This window comes from Theobroma cacao, chromosome 7 (genome assembly GCF_000208745.1).
Source record: "Theobroma cacao cultivar B97-61/B2 chromosome 7, Criollo_cocoa_genome_V2, whole genome shotgun sequence".
NCBI lineage: Eukaryota > Viridiplantae > Streptophyta > Magnoliopsida > Malvales > Malvaceae > Theobroma > Theobroma cacao.
The window spans coordinates 5,498,608-5,524,719 of record NC_030856.1 but is presented as its reverse complement, the minus strand read 5'-3'; the positions used below and the strand labels follow the sequence as shown (position 1 = coordinate 5,524,719).

The window sequence follows — 26,112 nt, the reverse complement described above, 5'->3', positions numbered from 1 at the left end:
TAATGAAACAAGTTGTTGGAGTAAAGCTTTGGACCTTGAAAAAGCCAAGAATCAAATTTACTTTTCGCTTCCTATGATCATAACTAGTGTTTTTTATTACTCCATCACTTTGGTATCTGTCATTTTTGCAGGTTACCTTGGAGACCTCAAAGCTCTTCAGCGCCACCCTTGCAAATTCTTGGGTCACCTTCACTAGTTCGCTTTCATGGTAACTTTTTTCGTCTTATATATGTGGCTATTACTAATTGTCTACATCCAATCTAGTGTTATTTCTAGTTTCAATGTGTTCTTTTTCAATGAGACGTGTCGTTCTAGTTTTCTTGCCTTTTGTTTTGTTTCTTTTTATTTTATCTTTGTACTTACCTAGTTAGGCTAGAAAAAGCGTGCTCCTAGGGTACTTAACAATTAGGTGAACAATTATAACTATTAAGGGAAGTGATAAAGTGAGTGACGAATATAATTGTTTGAGTAATATGTGTCTAAGGTGTTAAAAGAGGATTTTTGTGATAGAAAGAGGGAGTATTGCAAATAAGTAAAAGATGTACTAAAGGTGACGGAGGGAAAAATCGAAGTAGTTTTAGAAGTATGTAATGTTGTGAGAGGAGGAAGAGAATAAGTAGAGAATTAGAGAGTAGAAGAAAGTTAAAGAGAGAAGCTTTGAGTGAGAATGCAATAGCTCTTTAGAAAAGTAAAGGTCCCTCTAATGAATTTTGAAGGTTTTGCATATTATGTTAGAAGTGACAATTACTTAAGAAAAAACTTCAACACACGTAATGAATGTCATTATTAAGAAGAATTTTAATGTTACGTAACCATTACTAAGCTTTAATGTCGAGTAACGGTTTGAAACCCATTATATGACCGTTGAAATAATTGGATGTAATAAAACTTGTTCTTAAGTAGAAGATAACAAAAAAGATGTATATGGGAAAAGATATACGAGAACAAGTTAAGAGAAAATGATATACATGAACAGGTACAAGAGAACAAGGTAATAGAAGGAAACACTTGTACTTCAAGAAAATGTTAAGAGGAAAATCTTTTAACCATCTCCATATCTGAGCCACCGAACCAAACTCTCCGAAACATCTCAAAATGAAAATAACTCATGAACCCTACTATTTATTTTGAGTTGTTTTCACTACTATCCGTGTGAAGTAGTTATTCTGTGCAAAATACTTGTTCCACTTGTATTAATTGTTTCGCATGAAGTAGTGCTCTAGTTGATCCAGTTGTTTCACATGATGCAATACTTCACTTGTTTTACTTGTTCTACGTGAAGTAGTACTTCATTTATTCTAGTTGTTATGCGTGAAGTAGTGCTTCACTTGTTCTAGTTGTTCTCATTATTTACGACATAGCACGAAGTTGTAAAACATTTCTCAAAAAAAAAAAATAGTAGCAAAAATCAACTATCTATAGTAGGGATAAAAGACCTAAAATTTATCCTTTTAAAAAGTTTATATTATGTGCATAAGCCATCATTATAATGTTGTCTCTCCTTTTTCAACTTTGGAAAATTTAGCACAACTTGATTTTTTTTTTGTTGAAAATTACACAACTTGATTATTAATAATGTTCTAGTATTATAACTTTTGCTTTAGTTATTGAAGCAATTTCATTCCTTGTTCCTTGAATGTTGTCCTTTAGTTCAATATATGTATGGTTGGGTTGTATAACAAATATTGGAGTAGACATTTCTATGAATTTGTGCCCAATGAAATGTAATGTATGAATAAAATCAAATTGCAAATGTAACCAAATGTCACTACAATTATTATATTGTTGACGTCTGATGTCACGATCCACACTAACCCAAGTGTTACCCATTTTGATCTGTTGACCCCCAAAAAATGCCTTACAAGTTAAGGTGGTATTGTTCACTTTGGCTTGTTGGGTTCACAGTTGTAGGTAACTTAAAGGTGATGTAAACCCTTAAATGCCCAATATCACTCTACTACACAATCGTAACTCTTCTTTAAGACTATGACATCCTTTCTTGGCTCTACTCGCTGAAAGCATATATTCTTTTTGATGTGGGATTCACATGATTCTCTTTTAAGACCATGACATCTTCCCTTAGCCCCCTTATGGCTTTACTTGCTGAGAGTATATATTCTCTCTGATATGAGATTCACAAGGCTCTTTTATGGCTTTACTTGCTAAGAGCATATAGAGCATATATTGACACAGGAGCATCTAGGATTGAATTTTATTTAATTTAGTTTTTCTAATTTAGTTGATTTAGGATTTATTTTCTTTATTCTATTTAGATTAGGGTTCTTTTCTTATTTTTTATTAGGATTTTAATACTTTTAAGGATTATTATTCGATTAGGCTAGTCATGTTGTATTTATTTAAATCCCTTGTTAACTATTCTAATTGTATTAGGCAATTAGAAATAGAGTTTTATTAGAACATGGGCCTATAACACTATAAATAGAATCCATAGGTTTAATTATGAACATTGAAATTAAAAGTTAATAAATAATATTTTCTTAAGTAGGAGTGCTTATTTTTGTAGGTTCTTTTTAAAGAGTAAGAGGTTTTTAGTATCTTTGGACTAGCCAACCACAGTGGGATTTTGGCTATTTTCACCTTAGTGAGGTTTTCAACCTTACCAAGATTGGTGATTCACCTTAGTGGGGTTTTCAACCTCCTCCACGATTGGTGTTTTTCACAACACCCAAGTGTCTTTACAACATCCCAACGTTAGTTTGGTATCAAAGCGAGAGGATCATTGTTCACTGTATAGTTCAAGTTCGCTGTCGAGTTTTGACACTTATTGTTCAGGTAATTCTATTTTTTTAATTATTTTATAGTTATATGATCATCTTTTTCTACATCATCACATTGTCATCACCATATAATAAAATGCCACCAAGATGCCAAAATCGTCAAAGAGATGATCACAAGATCAAGATTTCAGAATTACGTCACCAAATTCAAGAATTACAAGAGCAACTCGCAAGACGTGATGTTTAAATGAACAATAGTAGCTCTAGTGATCAAGAGAATGACACCAACCCGTTTCATCAAAATTCGTCCTCTGATGAAGAAGTACCTATTCGTCGCCTGAGAACTGCTATTACCAGAGATTTAGGAATTAAAGTCGACATTTTTGAGTTTGAAGGAAGACTTCACCCTGATGACTTCCTTGTCTAGCTCTACATAGTAGAAAAAGTCTTCGAGCTCAAAGATATTCTTGATAAAAAACGTGTGAAGCTTGTGGCAATTAAATTGAAGAAGCACATTTTTATTTGATGGGAAAATCTTAAAAGGCAATGAGAAAGAGAAGGCTGCAATAAGATCAAAACATGGAATAAGATGTGTCGAGAACTCAAGCGTAAGTTCTTTCCTAAGCACTATTAACAAGAAAGTTTTATCAAATTTCATAACTTGAGGCAAAAAACAATGTCGGTGGAAGAATATACAATGGAGTTCGAACAACTTCACATGAAGAGCGATGTCTATGAACTTGAAGAACAAACTATAGCTTGTTATCTTAGGGGTCTCAATGTTGAAATTGCAGATGTTGTTCAATTACAACCATATTAGAACTTAAATGATATCATCATATTAGCATTAAAGATTGAGAAACAATAATTACGAAAAAGGTCAGTGAGTTCATTTAGACAAAAATATTTCACCTCAAACCACAGGAGACAAAGTTCGGCAACCATTCCGCCTCTAAAGGTAAACTCTTCCAAACTTCAAACAACAATAATAAAGAGACTACTTCTACTCGTGCTTTTAATGTCAACAAAAAGTGCTTCAAATGCCAAGGATTTTGGCATATTGCTTCTGATTGTCCAAATCAAAGAATTATCTCCTTCATTGAATAAGAAGTTATGGAAGAACCTAGCATGGAAGAAATAGATGATGAGCTAGAAATATTCAACAGCGAAGAGATAAAAGAAGTTTCTGCTAACCGTGAAAAAGTTCTTGTTGTTCATCGTAATCTCAATACTACTATGATGACTGAAGATGAAAGTTGGTTTCGTCACAACATATTATATACAAGGTGCACATCTTAAGGAAAGGTTTGCAATGTCATTATTGATAGTGGAAACTGTGAGAATGTTGTTGCTAACTACATTGTGGAAAAGTTAAAACTTCCAACTAAAGTGCATCCCCATCCTTACAAGCTACAATGGCTGAGAAAAGGAAACGAAGTTAAGGTAATGAAGCATTGTTGTGTCCAATTCTCTATTGAAAATAAGTATCAAGATGAAATCTGGTGTGATGTTATCCCAATAAATGCATGTCACCTATTGTTGGGACGTCCATAAAAATATGATCGTCAAGCTCACCATGATGGATACAAGAATACTTATTCCTTCATCAAGGATGGAGTAAAAATTATGTTGACTCCATTAAAGCTAAAAGACCAACCAAAGAGACAAGAGGAATTTAAAACACTCATCACTTTGTTTGGCTTAAATAAAGCTTATCGTGAGTCAAGCCTCTTATACCTCTTATTAGTTTATGAGGAGAATGAAGTATCTTCACCCTTATCTAAAGATGTCAAACCCATAATTGAGGAGTTCTGTGATGTTGTACCTGATGAGATACCTTATGGACTGCCACCAATGTGAAATATTCAACATGCTATTGATTTTCATCCCTGGTTCTATAATTCCAAACAAGCCTGGTTATCACATGAGTTCGTAAGAGCATAAAGAGTTACAACATCAAGTTAAACAACTTTTGGAGAAAGGCTTGGCAAGAGAAAGTGTTAGCTCCTATACTGTTCCTGCTTTATTAATTCCAAAAAAAAATGGAACATGGTGTATGTGCATTAAAAGTCGTGCTGTGAATAAAATCACCATCAAGTATCATTTTCTCATTCCTAGACTTGATGATTTGTTGGATCAATTGCATGGTGTTGTTATTTTCTCCAAGATCAATCTGCGTAGTGGTTATCACCAAATTCGAATACAACTTGGAGATGAATGGAAAACAACCTTTAAAACACCAGATGGATTATTTGAATGGTTGGTGTGGACCATGATAGTATGTGGATCCAGACATCTACGAGAAGTATGTCAAGGCTTACTCGTCGGAGTCGAGTTTTCTTCTAACTTGAGGAAAATGACGTAAGAGCGTCTAGGATTGGATTTTATTTAATTTATTTTTTCTAATTTAGTTGATTTAGGATTTATTTTCTTTATTCTATTTAGATTAAGATTCTTTTCTTATTTTTATTAGGATTTTAATATTTTTAAGGATTATTGTTTGATTAGGCTAGTCATGTTATATTTATTTAAATCTCTTGTTAACTATTCTAATTGCATTAGATAACTAGAAGTAGAGTTTTATTAGAACATGGGCCTATAACACTATAAATAGGACCCTTAATTTAGTTGTGAGACATTGAAATTGGGAGTTAATGAATAATATTTTCTTACGTAAGAGTGCTTATTTCTCTAGACTCTTGTTAAAAAGTAAGAGATTTTTAGTATCTTTGACCTAGCCAACCAAAGTGAGATTTTGGCTATTTTCACTTTAATGGAGTTTTCAACCTTGCCACGATTGGTGTCTTTCACAACACGAAAGTGTCTTTATAATGTCCCGACTTTATATATTCCCGGCTCTACTTGCTAATAGCATATTAAACATATATTCTCTTCGACATAGGATTCACATGGTTCCCTTCTATGACTGTGACACCTAGCACCTAACGAGGTTAAAAACCCACTGAGGTGAAAAATGGCCAAATCAAGATACTAAAAACTCTTGCTCTTTTGAAAAGAGTATAGAGGAATAAGTACTGCTCATTTAAAAAAATATTATTTATTTATTCTTAACTTAATGCCTAACACTTATCCACTAGGGCTTTATATAACTATTTATAAGGAAGTGAGTCTTCTTATTTCCCATGCAGGATTACAAATAAACTAAAACTATTATTTTATCCTATAATTCTTATATGTGACTTAGATAATAATAATTTAATAATATACTCCTATATTAATAGTATTGTCTTAATTAACATAATATATTTCAGAGTTTTTTTTTCTAAATTAATCCATACATTTATATGTAATTTTCCTGTGTCATATAAATTTTTTCCTTTCAGTTAATTCCATTATTACATTTGAATTTAAAATGTAAACACTTCCGATTTTACAACGAAAATTTATAAGAATATGTTATGATATATAATGTAGAGACTCGAACTTACACTTGAAAGACGTTATTTGTGCACAAAACTATGAAATCTTTTAAATCCAAATAAACAATAACTCACAAGTTGAGTATAGACCTCCACACTTAAATGCATCTTTTCCGGTACAAGTGAGGGGTCCATGATCCAAGAGAGGACGTCACCTGAAACCCTGTCTTGTAAACGATAATCACAGCCAACAAATTTACAGCAAATTATGCACATTTTAATTAAAAATATAGATATACAACAAATCATTAATAGTAAATGCAGAAGAAAAGATTATAAACATTAGAGAAAGATTAAGCCTCAGCTTAGCATATAGCTTCAATGTAAAACCCAAGAAGGCTTGCAATTGGCATAACTTAATTACTCATTAGTTTAATAGATTATTCCATACACGATAAATAAATTTGAAAAATTTCATTGTATGTTTATATGTTAATTGAATGTTTTATTTAATTTATCATTATGTTAACTGATATAATAATACTAAGATTGTGCCATTTATAGTTAAATGGACACAAGCATATAAAGTTTTTTTAACTCCATTCTCTTTTGACATCTGCAATAAAAACTTCACCTCTTTTGATGTGTAAGTGTATCCCTCTCCACTAGTTCAACTTCCTGCGGATCTATAAAAATCCATGGTAGAAGACGCCAGGGTGATTTTATTCTTGCCAACCATTGTTTTATGGTCAAATTCTATCTTAATTTTCGGGAGGGATCGAAGGGTATCTACCTAGAGAAAAGAAAAAAAGACAACTATACCATAAGAAGAAGACAGCGATGTCAAGAGAAACAAGGTTAGACACTCTTCCACTCTTGTCAGAGGCTAGCCATGGAGAAGAAGAAATTAATGAAGGAAGTTGTTGGAGAAAAGCTTTGGACCTTGAAGAAGCCAAGAATCAAATTTACTTTTCGCTTCCTATGATCATAACTAGTGTTTTTTATTACTCCATCACTTTGGTATCTGTCATGTTTGCTGGTCACCTTGGAGACCTCGAGCTCGCCGGCGCCACCCTTGCAAATTCGTGGGCTACCGTCACCGGCTTCGCTCTCATGGTAACTTTTTCCCTCCTATTTTTGTGGCTATTATTAATTGTCTACATCCAATTTGGTTTCAATTTGTTCTTTTAAAGGAGACGTGTCGTTCTCGTCTTCTTGCCTTTTGTTTTGTTTCGCTTTGACTTAGACCTTTGTACTTACCCAGTTAATTAGGCTTGGGATCACGGGTACTTTCTAGGGTAGCTAGAAAAAGTGTAATGAAACAGTACTTGACAGTCTAGTTATTAGTATGAACAGCTATAATTATTAAGAGAAGCGATAAAGAGATAGAGAATATAATTATTTATTAGCAGAACCTGATTATTAATAGTGTTCTGTGCTTTATCCATTCAAGGTTAGAATCTCATTCTCTTTCTATTGAAATCATTTTCACCATGTGAAGAAATGATTAACTAGTTGACAATAAATATTTTTAAATATGATCTTTTTGAGAGTCTTTACCTATGTATCATTGAAATATTAAGAGACCACATAAAGGGTCCTTGCTTGTTAAAAGAATTCATACAAAACCATATGCAACAAAGTATGGGATCATGTGGTCCAATTTTTTAATCATTATTATTTTTTAAGGAAAGGTTCATAAAATCCAAACAATTTTTGTAAAATCAAAAAGGGAAGTGGAAAGCCATGCATGCATGCATACACGGGCTTTTTGCCTAGTCATATGATATCTATGTAGGAAGCTAGCAATAAGGTTCATTGAATTTGGATTTGAAGCCCTCACAATTTGACTGTTTAATTTCAGCAGTATGCATCAAATTTTGATGAAGTCTTCAATTTGGTATTCTGCTTTGAGTGTGTTTCCAAGTGCAATGTTTTCCAAAACAAGTCACGGTTCAAATGAATGAAGCAACTACACATAAGCATGCTTTTGTTCAAGTCAAGAGACAAAGTCCTGCACTCCACAAATACATTCAAAACACTTGTGTCAGAAACTGGTTGCCCATATTAGTCTTTTAGGTTGCTGAGTATTTGATTGAGTTTGGACCCAATTGGCCCATTGAACTTCATTTTAATAAAGCAATGTGCATTTGGGTTAGTCATTTTGGTTCCCTGGACAAATCATTCAGGGCAACTTAACTCAATTTAGTAGCATGGACTATGCGAAGAGAACGTGCATATTTTAATATGGGGTTGGAGTAAGCTATTTGTACCTAATTTGTTTAGTGAAAAAATAATCAGTGATTACCTTGCCACAAAGGCGGCTTTCCAGATCCATTCTCTTTGATTTCTCAATTTTATAATAATTGAAGTCACGTCCATATAATAGTCAAATTGAGACGCGGCAAATTGGTCCAAGAGCCAGCTAGAGATAATGCAATTTTAAGCCACCATATATTACCTCAATCAATAATAAATTTTAAAAAAGAAAACCCCAAGAACTTGATAATTGCTAAGAGAAAGCTGACGCTTAATTTGAAGTTATTGACTGCTTTAGTATTATGGTTAGGTTGTGAAGATAAGCTTTTTACTAGAAGTGGTTGCTATTTTTTTGAGAAGCAATAGATTCGATCCTTTCTTCTTACACTTCTTTATAAGAGAAAACCTTCATGAGTTTGCAAATTTGAAGTTATTACACCCTCATTCATGTATGCTGAAGTTAAAAATGTTTGGTCTTTTGGTTGCTTCGAATATTATGTGACGTCCGAAATCTTATATTAAGAATTCGTGAGAATTCATTATGTGATATATGTTAAGATTTAAATTTATATTTACAAGAAGCTTTTTGTAAACTAAACTGAAATCTCTTTGGTTGAAAGTGAACAATACCCTTAAATTGGGTGCAGGTCTCCCAATCATTTTACCGGAAATCATATATAACTTTATTGGTTAGAAATTGAATGATTAGCTAACTAATTAAATTGTTGAGTTCAAGATGCATGGATTGCTTTTTTCATTTGGCAGCATGCTAATAGCATGATTCTTCACTTTGCATAAGTGATAACATGTGCAAAATTTTATATCTTGTTCCTTGATGGTAAAATTATATTGATTCAAGACTTTTTTTAATGTAAAAAAAGCTTGAGTTTTGAAGAGATTAGAACATAGTTGCCTTTCATCCTAACTTCTCGATCCACAAATTCTATTAATCATAGTTCTTCAAATCATACGCTTTAATCCAACTACAATGCCAAACTTAGTTCTAGTTGCTTATAACAAGTAAATATTCCAATTCTTTTGGGGAGGTTTGAAGAAGCAAGATGCCAAAGATTTGAACGAGTTGTCAATTTTTCTTTTCTTTTTAAAAAAAGCTAGTGAAGATAAACTTAATTATGCAAGGCTAAGATTCTCTTAACATGATTAGATTATGGTGCAGTATAAAATATATATAATACAATTTCAATGTAATATAATGAAATATTTTATTCTAAAGGGACCCAATAACAATATAATGTTTGATGTGTGTGTCTGTAGATATATATATATATATATATGTTATTAACAACCATCCATAACCAGAAGGAAAGAGTATAAGGATTTGCAAACCAGAATAATGGGAAGTAATTTGAATGTAGAGGTTGGTGATGGTTGTAGAGAAGGAAGAACCAAGGGAAGGTGGTGGAAAAGAGTTTTGGATTTTGGAGAAGCTAAGAAACAAGTATTTTTTGCAGTACCAATGGTCTTATCTAATCTTTTCTACTTCTCCATTACTATGGTGTCTGTCATGTTTGCTGGCCACCTTGGTGAGCTTGAGCTTGCTGGTTCAACCCTTGCCAATTCATGGGCCACTGTCACTGGTTTTGCTTTCATGGTAACTCTCGTATCTCTTTTTCTTCATTGATTGCTTTCTCACTTTTATGTTACTAATTAATCTAAGAAACATCTAAGGCATTTATAATAACTTCTAGTCAGGTGATTTTGTATTCTCCAAAACATTGTTGATGCTTGTCTTTTACTTGTAAACGGTTGTTGAAATCTTCATTTATCTAATTTGTGTCAGGAGCTCCAGTTTTGTGTGTAACTTAAACAAATTTGCTTTGATTCTTAAATGTTCCTTGTTTTTGTCTTTAGTACCTTATTCTGTTTCACTAATTCATCTTTCCTGGATTGATTCTTATTTTCTTTCTGGCAAGATTTTGCCATCTGAATTTGTAATCTTTCTTCTCTGTTCTTGTTTTAGACAGGACTAAGTGGAGCACTAGAGACCCTTTGTGGTCAAGGATTTGGTGCAAAAATGTACAGAATGTTGGGGATTTATCTCCAAGCATCCTGCATCATTTCTTTCCTTTTCTCTGTTATCATATCAATCTTATGGTTCTACACCGAACCGATACTTGTCTTGCTTCATCAAGATCCTGAAATTTCCAGAACTGCTGCCCTTTACATGAAGTATCTCATTCCAGGTTTATTTGCTTATGGCTTTGTACAAAACATTTTGAGGTTTCTTCAGACACAAAGCATTGTTATACCCCTGGTCTTGTTCTCTTTCATTCCATTGGGCATTCATTTTGGGATTGTGTACTCCTTGGTAAATCGGACAAGCCTTGGTTTCAAAGGAGCTCCCTTGGCAGCTTCAATTTCAATATGGATATCTTTTCTTTTGCTAGCAATGTATGTCGTTTTCGCCAAGAAATTTGAAAACACATGGAAAGGATTGTCTTCTGAATCATTTCACTACATCCTCAGAAACTTGAAATTAGCCCTTCCTTCTGCAGCAATGGTTTGGTGAGTTTTCCAAATTTTGTTCTTTAATTATCTGTTCCATATGTTCAATGAATTCCTATAACTTGAACAGCAAGGCTTATCTTCTTTTCTCATGTTCAAAATGTCCTGCTAGCTTGGAGTTCTGGGCTTTTGAGATTCTTGTGTTCTTAGCTGGATTGATGCCAAATTCAGAAATAACTACTTCACTGATTGCAATATGGTAGCCTACTCTCTTTTGTTTTCTTTCTTCTTTCATCGTAAATTTTCCTGAACATGTTACTAAGCTTGATCATGGTGGATTGTTTTTTCCCTTAAAATCTACAGCGTGAATACAGAGAACATTGCCTACATGATCACATATGGCCTTAGTGCTGCAGCGAGGTTAGTTTTCTTGTATGGTGTATTAATCTCTTAATTTCCTTTTCTTCTAACACTGTTATAAAATATTGAGATAAGGCAAAAAACAACCTTTTTTTTTTTGACAGCACAAGAGTATCAAATGAATTGGGAGCCGGCAATCCAAACAGGGCTAAGCATGCCATGGAGGTGACTCTCAAGCTCTCTGTCCTTCTTGCTCTTGCAGTTGTCTTGACTTTAGCCTTTGGTCATGATGTTTGGGCTGGTTTCTTCAGTGATAGCCGTTCCATAATCAAGAAATTTGCAGAAATGACACCCCTGCTTGCAGTCTCAATAGCAATTGATGCGATACAAGGCATCTTGTCAGGTTCAAACCATCAGGATATATATTTTTTTTGGTTGCGTCCGAGGTGGCAAAATCAACCCAAACTTGAAATCCGTCCGAAAAAGTTAAAACTTAATCGAATTAATTAAAAAGTCAAATACTTGATCTCAAAAATTAAGATAAAATGATTACATTTTACATAAAATTTAAAATAGTCTAAAATTACCTCGAACCTGAAAGATTCTAAAACCTGCCCCATTTACCACTTGAAATTGTGATAACAATTTGGTGAATATATAGGAGTACAATACTTACAGATTAGTGAATTTGATGTTGCAGGGGTTGCCAGAGGATGTGGTTGGCAACATTTGGCTGTCTGGGCTAACTTGGGGACTTTCTACCTCATTGGAATGCCAATTGCAGGTGTTCTTGGTTTTAAGTTTAAGCTATATGTTAAGGTGAGGATAGTAGGATCCTAGTCAATATAATATCTGCAAGTTCTGTTTGTTTTTTTTTTGTCTGTGTTCTATCTCACTAATTATCCCTTTTATTGATTTGTTCAGGGATTATGGATAGGTTTAATATGTGGTCTATCCTGTCAAGCAGGCACCCTTACGTTGATTACATTGCACAGAAAATGGACTAAGATTGATCTTCCAGCAGACAGGAATAAGGAAATCCCAATTTCGGCTTAACTTATGTTTTTTAAGCAGAGGAAAAATAAAACAAGCAGCAATCCTTTTACTTTCTTCTCCCAAATCTTCCTTGATACAAAATAAGTAGATTATATTCTAAATTATTATCAAATTTCTACCGTGATACATCTTAGTATGATAAATTTTGAATTAATATAAATTAACTATGCATAAAATGCAACATGAATACTCATTCGACCAAAATTTTCATGCATTAATTCAAAGGCAATTTGATTTGAACGGATGATAAATCAGAAACAGGTAGGAAAATATTTTGGTGACATACTGATAATCTAACAAATCTCGTACGATTGAAGCATCAAATCAAGGAATGAAAACTACATAACGTATCATAAAGACAGGACCTCTGGAAAAGAGGTGAACAAATTGATCGTTAGAATAGGCTTAGTACTCTTTTTTGTCCTTTGGTGGAAAGGATTGGACCTCTGAGTAAAGATTGTACATCATTTCAATATCCATGGTAAGTAGTTGTCTGCAAAACGTGAAATTGCTATTTTTTCTCAGTCTGCTGATTTTTATTACACAACCAGCAACCCAGCGAAAAGAGGCTTGCCAACCAGTACCTAAAACCTACAAGCGCCTAGAAGGACAGTGTCCCCGTGTGCAGCACAATTATCCTGTAAGCATCAATGGTATAAATATCTGCAAGACTGCAACCACAGGTTCCTCACAGGATACATAACAGCCACAAACATCCCTATAGGCTTAACAGACCAACTTCCAACTACTTGACTACTTTTTTTGTCTTGAATATATAAAATTATTTTATTCAAGGTTTATCTCGAATAAATAATACCTCCACGATTTTACCTTTTGCGTCATTTAATTTCATTAATTCAGCTTCAAATGATAAAAGTTTCTTGTAAAGTAAGCTTCATTTAAAGCTCAACTATAAATGCAGCACTCAGGGAGAGAGAGGCAAAGCCCATAACCTTCTTGCACGGAATCAATCAGCCTCTCCGTCACATAATTTTTCTCAAAGTTGCTTGCAAAACCAAATAACAAACTTTCCACTTCTATTTTTTGTGTTTCAAAACACATTTTTTGAGATTATGGTTGGAACTATTGACTGGGTCAATAGAATCCTACCTGCCATTCCAACTTCTTCTAATCTATTGAGTATCCCAAATTGCCAGCCACTAGTTCTGCTGTAAAGGGTCTTAAAGAAGAGGAAAAACAAACAACAGTTCCCCAAGAAGAAGGAGGTAGAGTTAACATGGCATCAAGCTCAAGCCTGGACACTGCACTCTTGCCAGAAGCTTCCCATAGACAAGAGGAAAGTAAAGAAAAAAGCTTTTGGGGAAAAGTTTTAGATGTAGAAGAGTTGAAGAAACAAGTCTTGTTTTCTCTGCCGATGGTCCTTACTAATGCCTTCTATTATGCCATTACCTTGGTCTCTGTTATGTTTGCTGGTCACCTTGGGGAGCTTGAGCTTGCTGGTGCTACACTTGCCAATTCTTGGGCCACTGTCAGCGGCTTCGCCTTCATGGTAACTCTGTCTCTCATCCTTACACAGTATGAACTTGAGTTTGACTTTTAGATTGCTCATTTTTATTACAAGGGATAGCAATGAAATAGTGAAAGCTGTGATATTTTCATTTTCTCTTTCCCTATATGGTGGAGAAATATATATATATATATATATGTATGTATCCCTTCTCCTTTCATATTCCATATTTCTGATAAAATGTTTTGAATTCCTCAAATTGGTTGGATATAATTGAAAGTTCAAAAACCATAAAAAATGAAAAAGATTTGGCACAAAGAAAACAGAGTCATACATATCTATGTAGTATATAAAGGGTGTCTTGCTTTGATTAGATATCATTGGCAAACAAAAAAGTTATGGAGTCCTTGATGCTGTCCGAAAATGACATACGAGTTCAAATTTATTACCGTGTTGACTTCGATAATTGGTTTCTAGTTCGGACTATAGTTTTCAGACTATTAAACAGTGCCCCACTGTACTGTGTGTCAAAATAATCTCTTAGTTGCTAGTTCCAAAACTCCATAGATCACTGTCTATTTGTTGGGAAAATTAATGCGGTCGGTAAGTTGCAATATCCTGACACTCACGCCTTTACTGTAACCTAGAGTGGTCAATCATTTATTGAATCAGAATGAAGTTGGTGACTTACTTACATTGCAAATTAGAGGCCTAAAAATGGAAAAGAAGAAAAAAAATGAAATGATAAGATGCAAAGAAATACCCAGAAAAGAAAAGAGAAGGTGTGGCATTATAACATATGGGTTTCTTTTTCCAAGGTAAAAAGCAACGATAAGAAGGAGAGATGAGATAGGAGAGGTAGGTGAAAGAGGCTGGTGAGGAAAAGTTAGGTGCAATTTGTGTAAATAATTATAGACTTGCAGGTGATATGGATTTCGTTTCTTACTGACGTAGACAGGGACAAATTTGGGTCATATAGGGAATGGCTTGTATTTATAAGTTGAGGGTTCAGTTATACAATTTTGTTTGCTCCTGTATGGATATATAGAATAAGCTTGCTGTGGTATGGTTGGTTCTGACTAGAAAGTACTTATTTGACCTCAAAATATTTGTAGAAATAATAATTCTGAGATCTCCCTGTATCTGACTAACGTGGAAAGCATATTATTTTGTGTATTAAACTTGAAAAACTTGTACTGGATTGAAGCCTAATGGTCATTGGCTTTGTTTCTAATTAATTAGTATAGTACCCCAATTCTGTTTAATTCCCGGGCAAAAAAATAAATAAATTTCAAGAATCTGTCATTTGGATTTGCATTTAGGAAGGCTTAATTTTCTGTTTAAACAGTCCTTTTCATTTTTGTTCCTGCTTTTAGATAGGACTAAGTGGAGCATTGGAGACTCTTTGTGGTCAAGGATTCGGTGCCAAAACGTACAGAGTGCTGGGGATTTACCTACAAGCTTCTTGCATAATTTCTTGCCTTTTCTCAATTATAATATCCATTATATGGTTCTATACAGAGCCAATACTAATCTTGCTTCATCAAGAGCCTCAAATTGCAAAAAAAGCTGATCTGTACATTAAGTACCTCATTCCAGCTGTGTTTGCATTCGGTTTTATACAGAATGTTTTGAGATTTCTTCAAACACAAAGCATTCTTATGCCCCTAGTCCTGTTCTCAGGGCTCCCATTGGCCCTTCATTTTGGCATTGTGTACACTTTGGTTCACTGGACAAGTCTTGGTTTCAAAGGAGCTTCATTGGCTTCTTCGATCTCTTTATGGATATCATTTATCTTTTTGGCAACCTATGTAGTTTGTTCAAAGAAATTTGAGCACACATGGGGAGGTTTTTCATCCGAATCATTTCGCCATATCGTTACAAACTTGAGATTATCCCTACCATCTGCAGCAATGGTGTGGTGAGTTTTCCAAATTTTGATAATTTTCTTTCTTCTCTATAACAAACATACGGCTCTTGTAATGGAAACATTTCCCATTTTGCTAAAGACACTAAATTCTTTTGCATTTAACAAAGTCTAATTTGAATCCTACTTTGAAATCTTTTGGATTCTTGGTGTTAGTCCTATACCAAGACAGAGCAAACAAGCTAAGGAAAACCAACTACCCAATCAGCAGTCAGCATTGCCTTGTAATTAATATTTATAGCAGACCACTATTAAAGGAGATAAAGGAGCTTGGAATTGGAATCAGGACACCCAGACAGCCTTATGTTATTAACCTTTTTTTTCTGTTTTATGTTTGGCCAGTCTGGAGTATTGGGCTTTCGAAATCCTCGTCTTGATAGCAGGATTGATGCCAGATGCTGCTATAACTACTTCAGTGATAGCAATGTGGTAGGATTCCATTTTTCTTTTTGTTTGGTTTTTTCACATTATTTTAGTTTTAATGGTGGAGTCTTTCTCCTGCTGTGACCAGCGTGAATACAGAAGCCATTGCGTTCAATTTTACTTATGGCCTTAGTGCTGCAGCAAGGTTAGTTTGTATAAAATTTTGCTAATATTTTTCATTAATCTCTAAAGCTATTGGAATTGAGAAAAATGAAACCTGTTTTGACAGCACAAGGGTGTCAAATGAGTTGGGAGCAGAAAATCCTGGCCGAGCTAAAAAGGCTATGGCTGCATCTCTCAAGCTGGTTGTCCTTCTTGCTCTTGTACTCGTCCTTGCTTTAGTCTTTGGTCATAATATTTGGGCGGGTTTCTTCAGTGACAGTTCTTTAATAATAAAAGACTTTGCCTCATTGACCCCATTGCTTGTAATCTCAATATCAGTAGATTCGTTTCAAGGTGTTCTATCAGGTTGGAAACCTTCCAAGTTTCAATTCTAGCAATCTTTTTGTACATTGACTATCAAATTGTGTCCTTTAGAAGTTCTAAATTCATGATACCAGTGGCTTTGATGTTGCAGGGGTGGCAAGAGGTTGTGGTTGGCAGCACTTGGTTGTAGTTGCCAACTTAGTAACTTTCTATGGCATTGGCATGCCGATTGCAGTCCTTCTTGGATTTAAGTTTAAGCTCTATGCTAAGGTGAGGAAAACATCATCCTAGGAAAAAAAAATTATAAAAACGAAAGATACATCAGGAAATTCTGTTTATTCTTTTTTGCTTTCTTCTCTTGATTTATTCCTTTCCTTGGTTATCTTGTGCAGGGTTTATGGATAGGCTTAATATGTGGCCTCTCTAGCCAAGCTGCCACCCTCCTGTTAATTACATTTCGCACCAGATGGACTAGGATTGATCTTTCAGCAGAAAGAGAACAGGGTACTCTAGATTCTGTTTAAACAAATCTCCCTGGAAAGGTGAAACAAGAGCAAGAGGTTACTTGGATAGGCAACAAGGCAAGTGGTGATCGTAAATTTTTTGCAGAGGCAATCTTTGAGTCTGAGAAGCTGTAATTATTTGAAGAAGCTTCATTCATTGTTGTCTTGATGGTTAATGAAGCTTAATTACAATCAAGTTTGATTGGGGAATCGAAAATGTCCCCAAAATTTTCAGTTTCAAAATTTATGATATCAAATATTCAACAAAAGATTGAGATTGGAAAATTAGAACTTCGCCCTCAGAATAATATTTTTATTCGTCCTAGCTGCTTGAAAAATCTATCTGTTATGCCAAGAAATTTGATGTTAACCACATTTAAATCATTTAAATGTTTTACTATACCATAAACCTATCTTTATATGTGTACATAATTAAATTCTTAGTTATATGTTCAGTGAGGATTAAGACGACTCAACAAGAATTCATTTGGCATTGCACAAATAGACAATAAAAAGAGTAGGAACAATGACATCCATTTGTTAACAGTGAAGCTCTGGTACATTCAAATGCTGGACTTGATGAACAAAGGAAGCTAAAGCAGATAACTAGTCAATAATGCTACTGCAAGGAACTAAGAGAAGCTATAGCTAGCTCTCAAATAAATATGGCAGATGCACCTGCCATTTCCTTATTTATTTCTTGTAAACTACTAAGATCATGAAGATTAAAGACAACAACCATTTTCACCTTGCAGAATTACCTCCACAACAGCTGATTCTTCAAATAAATTGCAGACCAACATAGGAAAGGTTGCACCTTAAAAACTAGTTTTTGGGCTGAAAAACTTTCCTATTACGCCGGCATTCAATATCTTGATGGCTTCCTCAGATTCAATACAAGAAGGTGTCTTGTATTGGTTAATGGAAGCTCCCTTGGATACATAGAAATCCATGAGTGCATCAAAGGTTCCATGTTTTACCATCCGTATCTGTAAAGGAGCAATTATATTGCTCTTCCTAAGGGATTTATATGTGAAATCGAAAGATTTTTCCACTATAGAGCAGCATTGTTCCATTATCCTGGGATCAAGTTTTGGGAAATCATTACTTTCCTTCATCCTAAGTTCCCAAAATAATACATATCGACCTGGTGTCGAAGAAGTGTCGGTGTAGCTACTGCAAAGGGTCAAAACAAAGCCAAGTGGATCTAGGAATAGTTTTGCATTTGTGATCGCCTTCAAAAGGTCTGCTTCACTTGTTTTGTCCAAATCAATACTCAAAACAACATTTTGGCGTTCCACAAATTGGAATTGAGGTGTATTATTGTAGAAACCAGTTGCCTTGAGAATATCTCCAACTTTGTATCGATATAGGCCTGGAAAGACAATTAATACACAAAGTGATCTTAACCAAAAAATCTGATTAAAACTTTCCTTCATATTGTTTGTAAAAATATGATTAAAATCTAAAGAGGGAAATCATACCTGCCATAGTTGTGACAACAACTTCATAGCATTGACCTATCTTCACATTCGTGAGATCAACAGGTTCAACATTTCCATTCTCCTTTGTCATCTCAATGGAAGCTTTTTCAGAAACGGTATTGTTAAATTGAAGTTCTTGTGCCTTTTCTCTACTGGCTTTATTCACTGGAAGAAATTCGAAGTAGGCCATATTCGAGAGAAAGGTGTACGAGACATCAAAGGGCTTGCTTAAGGGTTTTAAATTGATCCCAAAAGTAGCTTCAGAAGAAGCGTACAATGGTGAAACTAAAGGAATCCCACCACAATAAGACTCAAGCAATGAAATATATTGGCTCATACTACCTGTAATGATGGAACTAATATGCTTTGCATTAGGCCAAAGTTTCTTAATTATCCCTTCCCATGATTTATGATCACATATATGTTCTATTGAATCAGCCAATTCGGGATTAGGCCCAGTGAGGATTAATGACACGGCATTTTTGCAACCAGGGTCAGTAATCCAATCGCTAAGGCAACCTGTTCGTATGTTAGAGCACAGGTCCTTCCAGTAGTCTATCAAAAACTTGATGCTCCTTGCAAAAACAGATGCGAAGATCGACTCAATCCTTACAACGTCATCACGCTGTAATAAACCTATAAGTAATTGGCAATACATGCTTTGCTTGTTGTCCAAGCACAGGATCGTGTCAATAGGACTTGTGCAAATTTTAGCACTACCATTTTTGAAGCTATTGCTCTGAAAGTAGCTTGTTGTAAAAAATTTTGCCATTAGTCCAGATGGAGTTTCAATCTCTGGTTTGACAAAGAAAAGGCACATCGTTTTCCCTTTGTCTAAGCCATCAAAATGTCTGTAGTATCATTATCATTAAACAAAAAAGAAAATGTTAAGTTTAACTAGTGTAGTTGTTGGGACGACTTTGAAGAACTTCACCTTAACAACACTTATAACACAACTTACTTTTTCATCACAAGGTCCTCCAGGGTAGGTTCTAACATCCTTTGCTCAAAACTTTCTGCAGTTGAAGGTATCAACTTTGGTTGCCCTCCTGAAGTACCAGTGCTGCATCAAAAATAAAGAGTTTGCTTCAAAGAAATATGGAATTCTAAAGGGAAAAAAAGAAAAAAAAGAAGAGAAAATCAAACCTCAGAGCAACTTTTATACCTCAGGAAGAACTGGGTGATGGGATCAGCTAAAAGGATATCTGAAGGCTCCCCATTGGCAATACGATCGATGTAAGGCTTGAGATCTTCATAAGTCACAATGGGAACATTTCTTTTGAAGAGTTGCTTGTCAGCTTGGCCATTTAGGAAGCCCCTTAGATATTCTGTTCCTGCATTTCGTTTTAATATATCCTCTAACACTCTTTCTTGTATTTGATGAGCGTTGGTGGTCAGTTCCTCCAAAATTTTCAAGCCATCTTCATACTCCATTGTTTCCATATGACCAGCCATGAGAAAGAGTCTTTGATGAGCCGAGAGAAAACTAGAAGAGAAAAATCCCAGTATGCAGGTTGAATAGCGTACGTACTCCGATGGCTCCTTTTTAAAGACCAACATTAGTGAATTGGATTGTGTTTTCGATGACTTCAAAATTGCCAACCATAGATTATATCTCCCTATCTGCCTAAGCTAACTATGGCGGCTCTATCTATGCATAGTTTACATAGCTTTCCTCTACATATAAAAAAGCTAAATATGGTCATGTAAGCAACATATGAACGTCCAAGTGGAACAAATTTTCTTAATTTTTTTATAAAAATGAATCAAAAGTAAAAAGTCAAAGTTAAAAAAATTAAAAACAATAAACAAATAGTATTGTGAACTGAACTTGAATATGTACTTGTTAATTGAACATAAAGAATTAGGCAAAGTTAATTGATGGAGGGTTTGGTGCTATATGGTAGCAAACCAAACTCGTGCCTTTTTCCATTTAATCGATATTAATTGTTCTGGTATTAATTATAATAATAACCCGCTTGCCCCCCATGCCAAAATTTTCTTATCCTAATTCCTAAGCATCGTGAGTCTACAATCATCCCCATCTAGTTAATTAAATCCCATTTTCTATAGCCATAAGAAATTACCAACTAATTTCATCACAATAATAGCTACCCATTGATCATTAATAAGATCAATACGATAGATATTCAACATAATTATAATAATAAAGTGAGAATATATATTCAAAATAATAATAACAATAATAATAAAGGCACTTTATAACAATTTTTGAATTATAATTATTACTAGGCATAATACCTAAAAAGCACTTAGAATATTTTTAAAAAGTCAAATAAGTTCTATTATTGTTTTCAATCAAATGCTTATACTTTTAAAATTTTATTTTAAGTCAAATAAGCTCTTATATCTAATGGTTGATTAATTATTTTAAGTCAAAATATTACTTTTAATTTTATCTCAAACAGCACTAATGTGACATGTTTACATGTCATAATTAATAATAATGTGACGTGCTAATGTGATATAATGATATTGTTATGTGCTATTAATTTTTCGTTTTTCATGTCAATGCTATATCAGTACCATGTGAGGCTGAAGAGATTTGGAATCTTGGAAAGCAATTGGGCTTATTTCCTCAAGGAGTTCTCCCTTGAGGAAATTGTTCATGGTGTTAGTATTCTAGCTTGTATCATGCCTCTTTTGGATGCTATTATATTTTTTGGTTACAACTTTTTGTTTGGACCTCTCTATGCGTTCATGGTGTTTGGAAATCCAATTGGTGCAATCAAATCCTACACACTGAGTGTATATCTCTTTTTCATCAAGGCATTATCCTGTTCCTCTGTTTTTTCAACACTTTTGCCAGGGTTTTATGAATTTGGAATAATACAAGGTCTTCTATGTCATTTAGCCATATTGGTTTATGCCAATATGCCATTTCATGTTTCAATGCTTGTAGCCTATGGTCAAAGTTTGAATTGAGGTGTCAAGTAATGTATGATATGTTGAACTTCAAAGATTGCACTATGGTTGGTGCTGGAATAAATATTGCCATAAGTGTTTAATATATATATTATAGAACTTTGTAATTATATATACAGAAATTAAATTTTAAATTAGAAAAAGTTTTTACTAATTTACCAAGAACTTGGATAAAATTAATATCAGATTAACCAACCACCAAGGGTGTTGACATATGCACCTTCGATATTCATTCGATTCTTATAAGGGTAGATCAAAAGAGAAAGTGTATAATATCCACTATTATCCATTGATGACGAAAGTTTGATACAAGGTTGACACTGAAAACCAAAGGAAAATTCAAAAACTAAACTTGCAGAAATGATAGAATATAAGCTGATATATGGATTCTGTGGTCCTCAGATTGACAGACTTATATTCTAGAGAAATCAAGCTATAATCTTATGAATCAAAGGACCAAATCCGCATATATCCTGTAGTACCAAAGAAGAAAGAGAAGCTGGTTCCCTAATCAATTCATGAGATATGCATGCTTGAATGTCCTTATTTCTTGTAAAACTTTGTGAGAGACTTAATTGATAAAACATTGTTGAATATCTGTGGTATTAAATCTGCAGTCAAGCTATCAAAGGGAGGTCTTTAATGGAGGTTTGTGGAAAACATAGTTTTTGAAAGGAAGAAGTCAAGTTGTCGTATAGAGTTGTTCACAATGTCGTTTTCAATCCTTGTTATGTTTTTTATTTTTAAGTTATTACTTTTGTTATTTACTATTGAAGCATGTAAGGTGTGTTTTTAGTCTTGACTAAAACTTCACCGCTTAGGGAGTTTGTTAATATTTGTGCTAGAGAATCTTTCACAAATCCCAGTACTCTTTGGTTTTTGGAATGCCACATGTTTTCTTCTGGTTTGTTATTGTTTTTATATTTTTCTCTCATCCAACTGTCTGCATAGAATATAATTTTGAAGTTAATGAAACGGTTGCCAGACCATCACTTTTGTGTGGCAAATACTTTCTCTCTCATCTTGCTCAACTTTCTTCTTCTTTGTTCTTCACTGAAAACCATTTTCATATTTTTCTAGAGTTACAAAGCAATGTTTTGACATGGTATCAGAGCCACTGACGGATCTTAAGGGATTGCTTCCTTTCTAGTTCCTTTCTTAACTCTCACTATCTGTTCATCTTTCTATGTTAGCTTCACTGATTGCTACATCTAGGTTCAATACCTTAGCTCCACCAGAATTTACTGGTGAAATTATGCAACTTGGTCTGTGAAAATGAGGTCCTACCTCAAAGTTTTTAATCTTTAAGAAATTGTGGAGACTGGAGAAGAGCCAGTATGGAGGCATGCCAACCCCACTTTGACACAAATTTGGTAGTTTGAACAAGACAAAGCTAAGAGGTGTAAAGCTTTATCCTCCTTACAATATACTATTTCTAATGAAATTTTTGCTAGAATTATGCATTTAGATAATCTAAAGGATGTATGGGACCATTTGAAAGATGAGTTTTTTGGTAGTGATAAAACTAAGCAAATTCAAACCTTGAATTTGTTTAGATAGTTTGAAATGTTAAAAATGGAAGATGATGAATCCATTAAGGAGTTTTCTGGAAATATGATGACTTTGGTAAACTAGTTGAGATTGTTAGGGAAGGTTATGACAAAAGAGAGATTAGTGCACAAAATGCTAGTAAGTCTATCTAAAAAGTATGGGTCTAAAGTTTCTTCATTAGAAGATTCTGAGGACATTGGACAAATCACCTTGAAAGAGTTAGTAAACGCTTTGGAAGGTCTTGAACAGAGAAGGGCATTTAGATAGAAAAGTTTAGTTGATAGTTCATTGGTAACCAAAACCGAGAATCTAAAGCTTGCTAAAATAGTTCTAGGAAGAATGATTCTAAGAGGAAGGACGAGGGGAAGAAAATAGTGGATGATGAGGATAGAAAACAAAAAACCAAGTATCCTCTTTGCACTCATTGTAAAAAGACTACACATACTGCTAAATTCTATTGGTACAGACCAAATGTAAAGTGCAGGCCATGTAAACAATTAGGACATGTTGAGAGAGTGTGTAAAACTAAGTCTAAGAATTCAAATGAAAAGCTACAATAGCAGAACACATTGAAGAGACAGATGAGCTGTTGTTCATGGCTTGATAGCCTGAGAGATCAACAAAGAAAGGGATGTAGCTTATAGATAGTGGCTGCTCTAACCATATGACTGGAAATAAAGCTCAATTCACCACACTTGACAGGAGCTTCAAGGCAAGAGTGGAGATTGGGAATGGAGTTTTTCTAAAAATACTTGGAATAGGAACAATTTTTATTGTAACACAAGCTGGCACTAAGTACATCACCAATGTTTATTATGTCCCAGAAGCCAACCAAACTTACTTAGTGTAGGTCAACTTACTGAGAACCATTATGCCTTCCTTTTTAAGGATACCTATTGTACTATCTTTAATCTTAGAGGTGCAAAAGTTTTAACTATAAAGATGAAGAACAAGTGCTACCCTATGGATTGGAAAACCACTAGACATAAAGCTTTATATGGTTCAGTTATTGACTCTGAGTTGTTGCACAATCGTATGGGCATTTCAACTATGAATCACTACAGAAGATGTTCTCTTAGAACATTGTTGATGATTTACCTAAGATTGTGAAACCTAATCAGGTCTGCAAACTCTGTCAACTTGGTAAACAAACTAAGCTTCCATTTCCAAAAACCAAAAGGTGGAAAGCAAATGAGAAGTTACAACTAATCCACAATGATTTGGGAAGACCAATGAAGACACTGTCACTAGGAGGAAGCAACTACTATCTTTTCTTTATTGATGATGTTACCAGGTATTGCTGGATTTTCATTTTGAAATTAAAGTAAGAGGCCTTAAAGCACTTTGTGAATTTTAAAAGTTCTGCAGAAAACCAAGCCAATACCATAATCAAGATTCTCAAAAGTGATAATGGCAAGGAATTTACTTTTGCAGAGTTTGAGAAATTTCTCTCACAGCTTGGTATCAATCATCAATTGACTGTCACATATTGCCTTCAACAGAATGGAGTATTTGTGAGAAAAAACAAGACACTCATGGAAATGGGTAAATGTTTTCTATTTTAGAAAGGACTTTCTAAGTCTTTTTGGGCTGAGGTTCTGAGTACAGCTAATCATTTGTTGAATCTGATAGAAACCAAGGTTCTTGAAGGTAAAACACCATTTGATACTGGTTTGGTTACAAACCTTCAATTGTTCATCTGAAAGTCTTTTGGTGCATTGCTTATGTGAAAATGTCAGATGAAAAGTGGACAAAACTAGATGTAAAAAGTTAGATAGCCATTAACATTAGCTATAGTGAAAAGTCAAAAGGTTATAGGATGTTCAGTGTTGATTCAAACAAAATCTTTGTTAGCAAAGATATTAGATTGTATGAAAGGTCAAGTTAAAACTAAGATAAGTTTGCTGTTGAAAATCTAGAGTTTTAACTCTAGATGATGATTTTACTATTGTTGAAGATGATCGAGATACTGATATTGAGGATGAAATTTATGCAATGAGAGGTACCAAATCACTGCAAGACATATATGCCAAATGTAATGTTGCCATTTGTGAACCAACAACTTACAGTGAAGTTGCTAAAGATGAAAGATGGATACAAGCAATGAATGAAGAAATAGAGATGTTTTTTAAGAATGAAACTTGGGTTCTGGTAGAAAAGCCTGTTGATCAACACATTATAGGTGTCAAATGGATTTATAAAATCAACACATTATAGGTGTCAAGTGGATTTATAAAATCAAGTTAAATGTAGATGGTTCAGTTAACATATTCAAAGGCAAACTTGTGGTGAAGGGTTATACTCAAATTCACAAAGTTGATTGCTGGGAAACATTGACCCCAGTAGCAAGACACAACACAATCAAATTGCTCATAGCATTGGCTACCAAAGAAGGTTGAAGTATATGGCATCTTGATGTTAAATATGCTTTTCTAAATAGATATCTAAATGAAGACATTTATGTTCAACAACTTGAAGGCTTTGTCTCATTTGGAAATGAAGGAAAGGTCTGCAAACTGGTAAAAGCTCTCTATGGGTTGAAACAAGCACTCAAAGCCTGGTATGAAAAGATAGACACTTATCTGATATCAAAAGGGTTTCTAAGGAGTGTGAATGAACCAACCTTGTATGTAGGCACTTCTGATGTTTCACATATACTTGTAATTCCTTTATATGTGGATGATCTGCTTATTACCGACTCAAGGGAATCTTTGTTAAGGGATTTTAAAGCTGAGCTTATGAGTGAGTTTGAAATGTCAGACTTAGGACAAATGCAGTATTTTCTTGGTCTGCAATTTGTTCAAACTCCTAATCATATTTACATTCATCAAAGTAAGTATGCATATGAGATACTGAAGAAATTCCACATGGAAAGGTGTAAGTTAGTTGAAACCCCATTAGCTGCAAACTGTAAACTGACAAAGGAAGATGGTTCTTCAAATGCTTCAAGCTCAATATAAAGGAGTATTGTTGGAAGTTTACTTTATTTGATTTGCCTCAAGACTTGATATCATGTTTTCAGTTAGTCTACTTTCCTAGTTTATGCAGAAGCCTACTCAAACTCACTTTCTATTGAGGCAAACGAGTGTTAAGGTATATTAAGGGAACTGTTGAATATGGTTTGA

General features: G+C 34.2%; 3 protein-coding genes across 6 annotated transcripts; 2 read left to right on the top strand and 1 right to left on the bottom strand.

Annotated features, from left to right (window-relative positions):
• Nucleotides 6,695-12,366, top strand: LOC18594022 (protein DETOXIFICATION 18). Of its 4 annotated transcripts, none has more exons than XR_001928868.1 (7): nucleotides 6,695-7,234; nucleotides 10,359-10,903; nucleotides 11,016-11,102; nucleotides 11,207-11,263; nucleotides 11,368-11,601; nucleotides 11,904-12,022; nucleotides 12,128-12,280. XR_001928868.1 is itself a non-coding variant. In XM_018125084.1 (7 exons), the coding sequence occupies exons 1-7, from the start codon at nucleotides 6,959-6,961 to the stop codon at nucleotides 12,257-12,259; spliced, it is 1,455 nt and encodes a 484-aa protein (XP_017980573.1). In that variant the 5' UTR covers nucleotides 6,701-6,958; the 3' UTR covers nucleotides 12,260-12,366. The 4 variants fall into 4 exon arrangements, 3 of the variants coding, with proteins under 3 accessions (XP_017980573.1, XP_017980575.1, XP_017980574.1); XM_018125084.1 differs by having other exon boundaries at nucleotides 6,701-7,234; nucleotides 11,368-11,606; nucleotides 12,128-12,366; XM_018125086.1 differs by lacking the exon at nucleotides 6,695-7,234 and adding an exon at nucleotides 9,686-9,989 and having other exon boundaries at nucleotides 11,368-11,606; nucleotides 12,128-12,366.
• Nucleotides 13,137-17,331, top strand: LOC18594021 (protein DETOXIFICATION 19). Its single transcript, XM_007021462.2, has 7 exons — nucleotides 13,137-13,769; nucleotides 15,104-15,648; nucleotides 15,997-16,083; nucleotides 16,166-16,222; nucleotides 16,307-16,545; nucleotides 16,655-16,773; nucleotides 16,896-17,331. Exons 1-7 carry the CDS (start codon nucleotides 13,497-13,499, stop codon nucleotides 17,025-17,027), a joined length of 1,452 nt encoding a protein of 483 aa, XP_007021524.2. The 5' UTR covers nucleotides 13,137-13,496; the 3' UTR covers nucleotides 17,028-17,331.
• LOC18594020 (indole-3-acetic acid-amido synthetase GH3.17) lies at nucleotides 17,479-20,019 on the bottom strand. Its single transcript, XM_018125271.1, has 4 exons — nucleotides 19,656-20,019; nucleotides 19,452-19,553; nucleotides 18,491-19,341; nucleotides 17,479-18,381 (listed from the first exon to the last, which is right to left on the bottom strand). Exons 1-4 carry the CDS (start codon nucleotides 19,943-19,945, stop codon nucleotides 17,825-17,827), a joined length of 1,800 nt encoding a protein of 599 aa, XP_017980760.1. The 5' UTR covers nucleotides 19,946-20,019; the 3' UTR covers nucleotides 17,479-17,824.

What these genes read in the sequence shown, in the direction of transcription:
- LOC18594021 (XM_007021462.2), top strand. Translation starts at nt 13,497, where the DNA reads ATGGCATCAAGCTCAAGCCTGGACACTGCACTCTTGCCAGAAGCTTCC. An exon ending in CCATCTGCAGCAATGGTGTG is followed by an intron (nt 15,649 to 15,996) that starts GTGAGTTTTCCA and finishes ATGTTTGGCCAG; the next exon opens with TCTGGAGTATTGGGCTTTCG. An exon ending in GTTTCAAGGTGTTCTATCAG is followed by an intron (nt 16,546 to 16,654) that starts GTTGGAAACCTT and finishes TTGATGTTGCAG; the next exon opens with GGGTGGCAAGAGGTTGTGGT.
- LOC18594020 (XM_018125271.1), bottom strand. Translation starts at nt 19,945, where the DNA reads ATGGCTGGTCATATGGAAACAATGGAGTATGAAGATGGCTTGAAAATT. An exon ending in ATCACCCAGTTCTTCCTGAG is followed by an intron (nt 19,554 to 19,655) that starts GTATAAAAGTTG and finishes TTTTTGATGCAG; the next exon opens with CACTGGTACTTCAGGAGGGC. An exon ending in GAGGACCTTGTGATGAAAAA is followed by an intron (nt 19,342 to 19,451) that starts GTAAGTTGTGTT and finishes ATGATACTACAG; the next exon opens with ACATTTTGATGGCTTAGACA.
- LOC18594022 (XM_018125084.1), top strand. Translation starts at nt 6,959, where the DNA reads ATGTCAAGAGAAACAAGGTTAGACACTCTTCCACTCTTGTCAGAGGCT. An exon ending in ACTTCACTGATTGCAATATG is followed by an intron (nt 11,103 to 11,206) that starts GTAGCCTACTCT and finishes TAAAATCTACAG; the next exon opens with CGTGAATACAGAGAACATTG. An exon ending in GGCCTTAGTGCTGCAGCGAG is followed by an intron (nt 11,264 to 11,367) that starts GTTAGTTTTCTT and finishes TTTTTTTGACAG; the next exon opens with CACAAGAGTATCAAATGAAT.